At 44.5% G+C, this 12,363-nt stretch overlaps 1 protein-coding gene across 2 annotated transcripts in view; it reads right to left on the bottom strand.

Annotated features, from left to right (window-relative positions):
- The window catches only part of AHCYL1 (adenosylhomocysteinase like 1), a 38,452-nt gene extending 26,392 nt beyond the window's left edge, over nt 1-12,060 (bottom strand). The window contains exon 1 of one of the 2 annotated variants that reach the window (XM_011285057.4): nt 11,877-12,060. In XM_011285057.4, the coding sequence (XP_011283359.1) occupies nt 11,877-11,996 (120 nt within the window). In that variant the 5' untranslated portion in view covers nt 11,997-12,060. The remainder of the gene's footprint in view (nt 1-11,876) is intronic. The other variant, XM_011285058.4, reaches the window with a different exon arrangement.
- Between the last annotated feature and the right edge of the window lie 303 nt (nt 12,061-12,363).

Below are 12,363 nucleotides of genomic sequence, written 5' to 3'. Positions count from 1 at the left end.
CTGGACAACTGGAGCAGTTACAACTGGAATCATCTAGAGCCTCCAGGTTCCTTTGGGGAGGACTATGGGCTCTGAGTGTATAGAAGTTTGGCCTGGGTGGCTCATTTGGTTAAGCATCCAACTCTTGATTTCACCTCAGATCATGATCTCACATTCCTGAGACTGATCCCCATGTTGGGCTCTGCACTGAGTGTGGAGCCTGCTTAAAATTCTCTCCCCCTCTGTCCCTCTCCTCAGCTCACATTCTCTCTAAAAAAAAAAAAAAAAAAAAGTTCGGCCTGGAAGACCTTGAATACAGCACAATTTCAGCATCCCTCAGTGTGGGTCTGGAAAGTTCCCCTTAGACGTCAGGCAGAGTGACAAGAATTCCCTGTAAAGACCACCCTTAAAGAGGTCTTGATCTGTAGTTACACTAAAGGTCAGATTTTAGGGAGGTAAAGGCAGAATTGGCACAGGACTCAGTGTGTTCATTGTGCTCCAATCTCTATTATCTGGCCGGGTTATTTCTACGTAATTCTTTCTCCCAGTGTCCCAAACAAAATTTCACTCATGTTTCTGCAGCACATGTTGTACTATACATTATACTAACCCTGAAGCACAGTTTAGCCATTTGCTCAAGTCAAACACCAACTTTTCCAAGGATAGAGACATATTAATATTGGTATACATGAAGCAAAGCCTTATCTGCCCTCTCCTTTTATCTTGAGTTCTGTTTGATAATAAAACAATAGTGACAGACCCTTTAGAACTAAAATGTAATCTTTTTTTTTTCTTTCTTGGTCTGGGTCTCAAATCCACTCTCTTTGGTTTCAGGCTATCTGGCTTACCAGCTCAGTCAATTGTCTTTCTGAGTTCTGCTCTCTTTTTTTTTTCCTATCATCTTTCTCCAGTCTTTACTCCTTGGGTATTTCCTCAGCCCCTCATTTATCAACTCCTTCTGTGATGTTGTGTTTTGAAGCCAGGATTTCACTATAATGCCCTCTCATGATCTTTATAATTTTACTGTCACTCTTAGTCTAGGAATTGAGAGTATAAATCATGTTAAGGAAATTCTCATATTCTGACCTGATTTTTAACCTATTGAGTCCAACAAGCTCAGCCAACCAGAAACTAGGGGTGGGAATGGGAACAGAGAGTCAAAATCATTCTTAACATTCAAAGAGAGCACAGACTAAGAAATGTGACTGGTGTAGTGGAGGCCTGGCAATTCTTATTCTTTTTTTGAGATGCTCTCAAGTTCTTTGCAACGGACCTTGGCTGTACAGATGAAGAAACTACAACCCAATGTGGCTAGGAGATAATAGTCCCAAATACACAACTCATGGCCTGGCTTTACCCCAATCACCACATTCTCAATCCTGGACAAGCATTCTAGGTTTTTAGCCTGGGTTCACGGACGGGCCTCAGGCTGCTAACTCCCCTTATATGCAAATTGGTGTGTGTGTGTGTGTGTGTGTGTGTGTGTGTGTGTCTGTGTTTCGGGAACATGAACACAACTCTGATAGGGCTCCAAACTCCAAATGATTAAGAACCACTGTACAAGACTTATATGACCCAAATAATAACCTCACAAGAATGTAAACTCCACAGGATATGGATCTTTGTCTTGTTCACTGATTAATCCTAAGTGCCCAGTACAGGTCCCGGGAGACAGTAGTAGGCGCTTAACCCTGAGCTAATAGAGCTACATAATTTCTGGTCATAGCTTACTCTGAATACTTTGGAAAAGAAGAGTAACCATAGGCTATTTTCAGGACCTCTCACATGGGGCACAAGATTTTTTCTCATGGCCAAAGTCGTCCGAGATAGATGGTAGCTACATTACCATTCCAATATCAGATATCATAACAATTTTGGCCAGCCTTGTTAGATAACCTAAGTGGTTCTAAATATGGGATCTTTTAGGCTTCAGCAGTTTCGAAAAGCACATACTATCCTATTCTCCACTTGCCCCTTACCATCAACCCTTCCCCATTCTGACTAAGTAGGTCTAGGTTAGGGCCCTGAAATGAATGTTTTAAAAAAGTTCCCTAGGTGACTGATTCCTTCCATTCTTTCTATTCCATGAGAAGTACTCATCTGAGACAATCTAAGCAGGATCTGAAAAAGCAAACACAAGCACACGGAGTTTACCAGGCTCTTGATAAAGCAACTGAAGGCACACACGGAACAAATGGGTTAGACACATCGTGTTCAGAGAGAAAACAAATAAGGCAAAGAAAGTAGAAAATCTGCCTTTGTAATACCAACTCCATCTGTCAGGTACAGCCAATCCATCAAATGGATCCACAGGGTTTAGGAGCACATGACAAAGAGCTCGTCTCAGGAAAAGAGACTATATTTTTACAATGGCTTGGTCCAAAATCAGTAAAAATTGGCAAGGTGCTCTCATTCCAAACATGCCCAGCGTTCAGCTAATCCTCTCCCTGTGGAGTCAGAAAAGAATGTGCAGAATTCTGAACCCTCTATTTCTCAAATAGGAGGGGTTCCTTCTTCTGAATGCAAGGGTTGAAACTAATCCCATCAACTCTCCACTCCGAATTACAAACTGGGTAGAGGAATGAGATGCCTCCCTACACGGGTGTTCTCCTTCTAACCTTTATGATCTGTAAATATCCTATACCCCATCTCACAGAAGCCATGCCTTTGCTGACCTCAATTCATTCTCAACTGGCAAATAAGAACAGAAACCACCCCCAGAGTAATGTTTCCCTCTGGGAAACCCTGGGGAAGGGTGCAGTAGGGTCAGTGCCTCCAGCATGCATTTTCCCTGGACTTACAATACAGCTTATTACATTTAGAACATCATGTTCTCAACCAGCTTGGTTTCTTTTCTGTTACAAACCTGAAGTAAACAGATTCTACAGCAGCTACAAGTCTGTTACCAAGGCCACTGTATTGATCAGTGTAATTAACATTCACAATTCATCTAGTCCAGCATGACAAGCCAGCTGGGCTACTCTCCGTAAGAACTGAACATTGGGAATCTTCCTGTCTTGCTTGCTAAGGAGTCTGGTGCTCCCGAAGCTGGGCACTAAAAACTTAAGTACTGAATTAGAAGCAGGATACTACCTGGCTACCCACAGGAAACTGAATTAGTTACCAGAATAACTGAACACATCTGCCATCTCTACAAAGCACCTACTTCTACTTCCAAAACTACAAAATTCTGAAGGTCTCCCTTTCCCCTGAATTCTGCTTACATCACATACTTAGGGAAACAAAACACAAAATCCTCAATGCCAACTAGGGCCTGATTCCTGGTTAGGACAAGCATTGGCCCAGTTCCCAGAAGCCTGTAACTCTAAAGGAGGTGAATTTCAAAGACAAGGGCATATATAGTTTTTGAACATGGAGCTTAGCTTTTGGTTCAGAAGGGGCAGCTAGGGTTGCAGAATGAGAAGAATCAGAAGTTTGCCCATCATTGCTGGGCAGCACTGTTGTTTATTACTTTCAGGACTCCAACACCAATTCCAAAATGAAACTGTTCAACTCACTGCTGGCCCTCAAATCTCAAACACCCTAAAGGTGAGCCTCTGTTCCTTAAATCAAGAGCATGTGTAAACCAGAACACCACTTTCAACTTAGGGCAGTGTCCCTACTGCTAAGGGTTTAAAACCGGGTGGGACATCAAATTGCCTTCCTATTACAAGTAAGAATATCCCTAGGCTTCTAACCTACTGCCTTGTGATTCTCAAGCAACTGGGCCAAGAAGCTAGAGGCCTTGTATCTCAACAGTCTCCTCCCTTAGTTCCTGATGCTAGCATTATAAAGGGATCTACTAAGCTGTTGGAAATTCTTATCAATGTCTCACCTGCAGTTCTCTGTATTCCCATTATCACCCATGTGAGAGGGATCTAAGTTAGAAAAACAACACTTGCCAACTGAAGGGGATGGTGAGCCAAAGCCACGAAGTGAGTCCAACTCACTGTCTCCTAGAGAAATCATCTCACAATATTTTACTCACTAAACAATTGGCAGTACTTATACGCCAAGCACATGGTCCTTGCCCTCAATGTCTGGTCTAGAGAAATCAAATGAAAAGTATGATTCAGATATCAAGCCAGTTCTGAAAATAGTTTTGAGAAGTACTACACTGAAGTCAAACCTGTTTCTGAGACATACAGGGGAGCCAGTTATTTTATTTAGTTTTGATAGTGCAGCATGTGAGTTCCCTACTCTGAACACTTCAGCTCTGAAGCTTTACAGGCCACTCACAGCTCATATGAAGGGCAGTGGGTATGAGGTAGTACAAGAATCCCCAAAAGTTGCTGACATGCTGGTTTCAGTATGCCTAAGTTCTTGAGTTGAACCCTCAAGGCATTGATAATGAGGCTCTTGGGAAGCCAAGGAGCATCCCAAAGAGGCAGATGACAAAGAACACCAACAACCTCAGTTTCGTTCCAAGGACAAACTGCAAGCTGGAAACAATCGGCAGTTTCTGGATCTGTAAAGGAAAGAGATACTATGGCTTAGAGACCTCCTCCTCTAAATCAGGGTTTTTAACCCAGGATCCATGGATGAGTTTCAGGGAGTACCACAAGCCCTCTGAAAAGTATAACAAGCTTTTGTGCCCCTGAATTTTCCTAAAGAACTATAATTTTCATAAGATTCTTAAAGGGATCTGTGACTCAAAAGATTAAGAACCATTGTTCTAGAGTCTCTAATCCAGTGAATATCTCAGGAGCATCCCTCAAACAGGCAAAATAGAAACCTATTTCAGTTCTCTACCTTCTACAGACTTGTCTACTTACTGACCTCTCTTCTAAAATTAGAAACAGAGATGAGAGTGTGTACTTTAAAAATTCAAGGCAAAGAGCTCTTTTCTACATCTCCAAAATAAAGCCAACCATCATGAGAGCCCAAATGAATCTTCCTTAAGACCTATGAGGAAGAGGACAGGGTAGAGGTGGTCCAAAAGGGCAGAGCAGAACCACTGTCCACTACTTACTTTCCTGACAAGTCCCTTTTTTTTAATTTCAGGATCCTATGATCATAATGAAAACAAGTCACAGCCCAAAAGCCTGGACTCGAGGCCAAGCCAGTCCTGGGAGAAGGGAATAAAGTAATTCCCCTTATGATCATGGAAACCTGTGTCCCAAAAGTTCATCTTAATTGGTAAGTACTGTAAGAGCTGAAAACACTTATTAAAAACAGAACTTCCAAAATCCTGACATTACTCAAAACACGGTAATATGGACAGCTTCATTCAGGAGGCCAAAATGAAACATGGTTACAGTCCTCTCCTCCAGGCCTTTCGCCCCTTCACTCTGTCACTCACCAATCCACCATCTGGCTCACAGAGCCGCGCACCAGTGCGCATCAGCACATTAGCATTCTCCTTGGCACCCTGAGCGCATAGCATGTTCAGGGGGATTCCACGGATGGCACTGTGCACACACTCTTCAGGAAAGAAGAGAAAAATATACAAACAGGGCTCGCAGTTCTTCAGACTGTAAAGAACTAGGCCTGAGGCAGGGCCAAGACCAACGCATGCAGCAGTGAGCAGTCCCAAGCCCCTCCCGTTTAAGCCTCACTCTAGCATACAACTGTGCACAGGGTGTCCATTTTAGAAGTGAACTGGTTTGGGCTGGTAAAGAACATTTTAAGCCCATTAAGCCCTACAGGCTAAGTACAGAGGCATGTCAGCTGAGGCACTGGGACTTCTGTGGCAAGAAAGCAGGAGCATGCAGGGCCAGTCCTAGATTTGTGTTTCTTCAAAGTCTTTTCCTCATCCCCACTACGGTATTCCATATACTACCTTTTACCCGTAGCTCATTATATTTTTTCTCTTTGTGGCCAGTTTGGGTAGTAAATGATTAAGCCCCATTGTATATTGCTAAGTAGTACCAGCCATTATACACGTTGTGAGATTAAGGCACCGGACTGAAGCCTTTAGAAAAACTGAACAGAGATAGGAAAAAAATGAAACCAGTCTGAGTGTCAACAAAGGCATGAGGGTTCCACCCTAGTTCTGTAATTGCCTTGGAGCAAAGGCCACACACTTCTGCCGGAGAAAATCAGTTAAATGTAATTAGGAGCAGGCTGTTTAGGGCAAAGAGAAACAGTACCTGGGGGAAGGAGGTGGAATACACTGGGGAGTGATCTGAAGGTGACCACATAAAAAGACAGTCATACCTCAAAAGAGTCTTTGGAATTGTTTCATGTAATTCAAGGATTCTAGTTTGGGAAGACTCCCAGATAATTACAGTTTGAGGATATAAACTCGTGGACTCAGCTGGCCCACTGTCTGATAGGTGCCCACCTTCCACAGGTACATCGTGTGATGTGGGGGGGTGGACAAGCGAGGGGTGGTGGTCAGGCAGAGCACATCCATCCCATTTCCAGTACGAACTCGAAGTTCTCCCGTTGTCTACGTCCTTCTTGGAAATCAAATATTTTAGTGTTCAGCAGGTTTAAGCTCTACATTTTTCTCAGGGAAAACATTTTTCTCAGGGAAAATTTCTTTCCTGGTGAGAAGCCATTCCAATAGAAACATCTTTGTTTTGGCTCTTTAAGACTATTTCAAAATTCCATATAAACCAGGGTACTTTTCAGAGTTTATGGAGGTAGTCACTGAACAGCATGTTGGGATAACACATAAACTGGAACTGCAAGAAGCCAACCAGAAATATGGTCACTCTAGTTACAAAGGAACAAAAACACTAAGTAAATTTAGTAAATTTACTAAATGCTAATCCCCTCAACAATCCTGTAGTACTACCATTACTTCTCATTTTACAGACAAGAAAACGGAGGCTCAGATGGGTTAAGTCACTTGTCCAAAAATCACAGTTATCAGATGAGAGGAACTGAAGGTAAACCTGACTCCAAAAATCAAGTGCCTAACATACACGGTACTACTCAGTTAGCCAAGCAACAGCGGGGATAGCTAGTGAAATACCTGAGCGGGTCAAAGGGAAATACAGAATCGGAAGAGAAAAGGTGAACACATCTCAAAGTGAAGTTTAAACTGCTTATCATATGCAAGATACTGACACTATTGACAAGGGTCGGAAGGAAAATTTGTGGTAAGAATCAGTCTTTAACTTTGGGTTCTGTCTTAGATTTCAGGTTGGAAAAAACTCTGGCCTATGCAAATGTATTGTTCTTCATACCTGATGAGGATGCTTCTGACCTACCACAACATGACGTGTTCTGAATTCTTCTACGCAGTATAATGAGGGTAGCCTTTCTTTATAAAATTTTAATATTCAAATTCCCAAACTTGAGAAACTGGTAAGTATACATGATTCTCCTTTACTGGCCAGTTCCTTTAATTAACAGTCCCAAGAGAGCATTAAAGTACTTGTTTACAGATCATAATTACTTGAGGTGGAAGAATAAATTTATCAAGAGTCATAGGCAACTAGAAATCTACATGATTCTATATCAAAATATCCTTTATGAATAACCTTACAAGAATACATTGGGCAACATACACTGGATCCAAATAATATCCTCCTGATAAGACACACAATTGTAATCTTGCCAGCAAGGGATCTAGACAATGAACAAATTTCTCTCTGTTACAACATAAAAGTGCAAAAGAACTAGAACAAAGTAATATGGCAACTAGTGTCTAATTAAACAAATAAGAAAAAGAGAGATAATCAGTAATTGTGGAGAAATCCAAACTAGATCTTCTTATATACATCCCTGACTCCTGTTTGAAGACCGCCACTAAAACAGCTGTTCTAAAGAGAACTGAGAGATACTTAAAAAAAAATTTTTTTTTTAATGTTTATTTATTTTTGAGAGAAAGAGAGAGAGACACACACAGTGTGAGCAGGGGAGGGGCAGAGAGACAGGGAGACACAGCATCCGAAGCGGACTCCAGGCTCCGAGCTGTCAGCGCAGAGCCCCATGCGGGGTTCCAACCCGCAAACTGTGAGATCATGACCTGAGCCAAAGTCAGACGCTTAACGGACTGAGCTACCCAGTCCGAGAACTGAGAGATGCTAACGACGTAGAAAAGATAAGAAACATCCACCTATCAAACCTCAGTGAATCTAAGAAGTATCGGTGCAAATTCTATAAAACTGCACCAAGAATTAGTCATAACATAATCCTTCCTGATGAGAAGAGGGGCATCCTGCTGCATTCCACCCAACACATGAACAGCTAAGCAGTACTCACTAAAGCTCTACTCGGTGTGCTTTCCTAAGTCTTAGCCCACCTTTTTTGATGAACTGGTGCTATACATGCCTTACTCAAATAAAGAATATCCTACAAGCAAAAGTAGCTGTTTTGTCTCTCTTTTCCTCTACTGTGCTGGCGGTAAAAGTCTGTCTGCATAGATCTTAGGTACAACACCTAAGTACCACTCTGGAGAGACCCCCGCTCCCGCCCCCCCCCCCCCCCCAGTAATAAATGTTCAGAAGTGCAGAGAACAGCAAATGCTTTGATAAGGCTTCCAGAGAAACTTATCTATCTTACAAAGTTTCATCAACAAGCTGGAGATCTGAGTTTACTCTAAGAAAAAAAAAAAAAAAGTCAACTTGACACAATGTTAATTTCCAAAGGTCCAAGGACAGCCATCACCCCTGCAACACAAAGTAGCAGAAAGAGGGAAAAATACCCAGTGACTATGGGGAACTAGCTGACTGGGTTGACTGATAACCACCAACATTAAAGAAGAATCCTCTTTAGCTGTGGTACAATGTACACTACCCTTACAACTCAGGGACCCCTTTTATCACCCAAATATTCCTGGCAGTACAATCTGAAATCAACAGGAACAGTTGTGAACAAGCCTTACTATAGCTGTTAATACCATCCCATGAAAGTTTCTTTTAGAACTTTATGTGTCAGCAAAAGCTGTCTTCCCAAGAAAATGGTATGTATTATTTCCCATGTCTGCTAGCGTGATTCCCTCTATCCTCTGGCTCCTAGGAAGCTTGGAGTTGCATGTGATGATCAGGTTCATCAACGGTCTTAGCTCTCAGGGTTAAAGGTATTTTTTTTTCCTTTGTATAGTTTTGACTTTCTATCTAAATTGTGTATGTCTTGCGTTATAAGTCATCTCAAATGCTCACTAAAAACAGGCAGCGTAAGAATACTAATAGACTTCCTTAAAACCACTTTTGCTATCTTAGCTCCTAACATGCACCTATCTCCACCTGTTCCAAATAAAAAGCACTTATTGGTAGATGAGGAAACTGAGGCACAGAAGCTCACTTACTTAAGGTGGTAGCCACTTAGTTGACTTTTTGACACCCAGATCAAGCCTTGAATCAAACCAACAAGTCCTATTAACTTCACAGTACTGTGCTAGACCCTAGGGCACACAAAACTAAGTTACGATTACAGTTGAAGAATTTCAATGTATCTATGCTTTGAATTGACGGACAATTTGTCCCCAAAGTGAACAAACTTTCACCAGTTACACTGGAATCTGATCTGAGGACCATCAAGGTCACCCTAACGTAACCTGTAGCCTGACTAGCACCTCACTTCCTGAGGGGCCTCAGGGCTTGGAATGACCTAAGGATTACTTGGTCTAGAGCCACGCTGGAGTCCTCACAGGCTAAGGACGGCACCTTTTGAAGAGGCCTTTTTCTTGTACCATTCAGTACACGGCTGAGCTACATTTTTCCCCCTCTCTTCTCATGCTTTCTCACATTATCAATACATGGCAGAGGTACAAAAGTGACTTAAGTCATAACGTCCAATTCAGTAGTTGTGAAAAAACAGATCACCTGGGACTTGCTGTGTGACCTTGACTAGTCCTCAACCAACTCATTAACTAAATAAATGCCTTCTATTATCACTAGGGAAAGGGTAATTAGTCATCATAAATCACTTTAATACAAAGTGCTGTGTAAATGCTAAACAATAAAGCTCAGAAAGCGCAAGATTAATAAGAAACATGGGGTACATTTACTAGCAAATGGAAACTTCTAACAGGGTCTTCCCACATTCCTGGCAGAGACTGCTTCTTTCAGCTAACGGAATATGAGTCTTTAAAATCATTAGCATTTGTCCTGACTATAATATACATTTAACAGTATTTCTCCTGGGAAGCAAAGAGGAAAAGGGATATTTATTCCTGGTAGGTGGTCATACAGACATCTCAATTACTAGCTGGCAGGTGGGCAATTAATACTTGAGTACCTACTATGTGCTAGGTACAGAGCTGGGTACAGTAGGTACAATGGTGAACAAGAGTCCCTCCCTGCCTTTATGGAGTTTACAACCCACAAAACAAACTTTGTCTTATTAATAGTGGCACTCGCAAGGATACCGGCTTACTAAAATTAAGGCAAGAAAGAATAAAAACGCTTAATCTCTGAAGCAATTAGACCAAAGAGGATAGGCTAATGGGGAGAGGAAGAGTTCAGGGAATTAGGGTACGAGGGCTTTCCCCTAACCCATCATAGGTACTACCCTCAAGCATTCTTAGAAAAGCTGTGACTGTCTCCTCAAATAGTGCAGATTAGAGTTACTGCCCCCAACAAAGCAGTCAGCTGAAGTGACAGCACGAAAAGTAAGGTTAATCAGACTTCACAGAATCAAAGGACCTTCTACCACCTTTTTAACGCATCTATTGGTAAGTTTCTGAATTTTACGGGAAAACAGACCCACGGCACACAACGGTGAACTGTCTTTTGAATCCTGCATCTGCCTCCTGGAGTGGTAGATTGATCTCCTTTAAAAACAAAGTCATCTTGCCCACTATGACAGCTTGACTAATTCAGGTGTAGGAGCCTCAAGGACTCTTATCTAGTCCTGCAAACCTTGCTGTATTCAGCTTACACAAGCACTGCACCCCATCAAACGCTGCAGGCCCGGACAGCCTTGAAATACCATCTTTAAAGGAGGGCAATATGTATCCAGCTTCTCACTGGTTTCAAGAAAGGTCACCTCTCTGCAAAGGTTCTCCGGTCTGTTAACTGGGTGCCAGGTAAGTGGAAAGTCAAGATGTGGGTGGCAGCAAACGCTCACAAGGCACTCGGGATCCCAATTCCACCGTTCGGAGAGCTAGTGAGGCTAAAATCTCCAAAGCCTGCTATTTAATCTTTCAGGACAAGAGAATTAGAAGGGTGTCCTCTGAGCTCAACCCCGCAGCACAATAGACTAAACTTGTTCTGCCTTAGTTGAGTGCAGTACAGAATGAGCAATCCTTCCTTACCACCCACCCCTCCAACCCACCCAAGCTCCCTTCCCAAGGGATGCCTAAGTGATCTATTCACATGACTACCATCAACCTGTATCCATGGCAGTGTCTGCTGTCACCAACCCCCAAACGTTAGTATCTTACATACGTCCAAGCAACCGGATGACCACAGAAGGTGAAAACCACAGTGTCCTTTCCAATCTCACACTGCCCTCGCTGCTTTCACCTGCATAAACGAGCTAGCCCCACGTATTTCTTCCTCTTGCCTCCGAGCTAGCACGCAGTTGTTCGGATAAACCAGCCGCTGCTCCCAAAGATTTGCCCAAAGCGGCTCTGCCAGATTTATCCACTCACCTGAGGGGAGAGGTTCGGTTCAGCCCCAGCCCCTGGGGCTGGTCACAGGGGTCGTGAGTTGGCTCACCCCAATCCCGGCCCCCACTCCCGTCTTCGAAAGGCCCTGCCTGCATCCCGGAAAAGTCAGCCTCAAATTTAAGGCCCGGCCCTGGCGGATTTCGGAAAGATCCCGGAGGACTAGGGCCGAGGGACAAAGGAAAGTGAGGTCAGGGGCGGCCTTTCCAGCTCGGGATAGGCCTGGGGCCACTCACTCGCCACCCTTCACACCGCCTCAGTCGTCCCGGACCTCCTCAAACCTGGCCCCTGAAGTCCCGAACTCGCTGGATCCCGGGCCCCGGGCAAGCTCGCGCCCCTTCCGCGAGGCCCCAGCCCAGGCCCCCACCGCCACCCAGAGCCCCCGCACCTTCTTGGGCGCCTTGGTGACGGTGGCCATGAAGGAGTACTTCTCAGCGTCCTCAATCTCCTTGGCCTGCTTCAGCTCCTCCCCGACCCCGGGCAGCGGCATCGCGTCAGGCATCGACATCCCCCGGCCGGCCCGGCCCGCGGCCGACCCGCCGCCCCCGCCTCTTTCCCTCACGGGCGCCCGCCCGCCCGCCCGCGCGGCGCCCTCCGACACGCGTTCGCCCACCCTCCCGCCCGGGCCGCGCGGAGCTGCGTCCGGTGCTAAAGTGCTGTGGCCAGCGCCTCGTCCGCTCGGCAGCCTATACCAGCCGGACAGCGACGGCAGCGACAGGAGCACCAGGAGCAGCAGCGCCGAGCTCCGACCGGCCCGCGCCGCCACCTCCGCCGCACGCAAACACGCACGCAAAGTAAGGGTAGAGGGTGGTGACGCCACGTCAAGTACTGGCAGCTCCGAGTTGGGGAGAGAAGAGGCGGGGAAAAACGGCGTC

Source organism: Felis catus, chromosome C1, assembly GCF_018350175.1.
Source record: "Felis catus isolate Fca126 chromosome C1, F.catus_Fca126_mat1.0, whole genome shotgun sequence".
In the NCBI taxonomy this organism is placed as follows: Eukaryota; Metazoa; Chordata; class Mammalia; order Carnivora; family Felidae; genus Felis; species Felis catus.
Note: the sequence above shows the minus strand (reverse complement) of the source record. Positions and strands in the feature narration are given on the sequence as shown.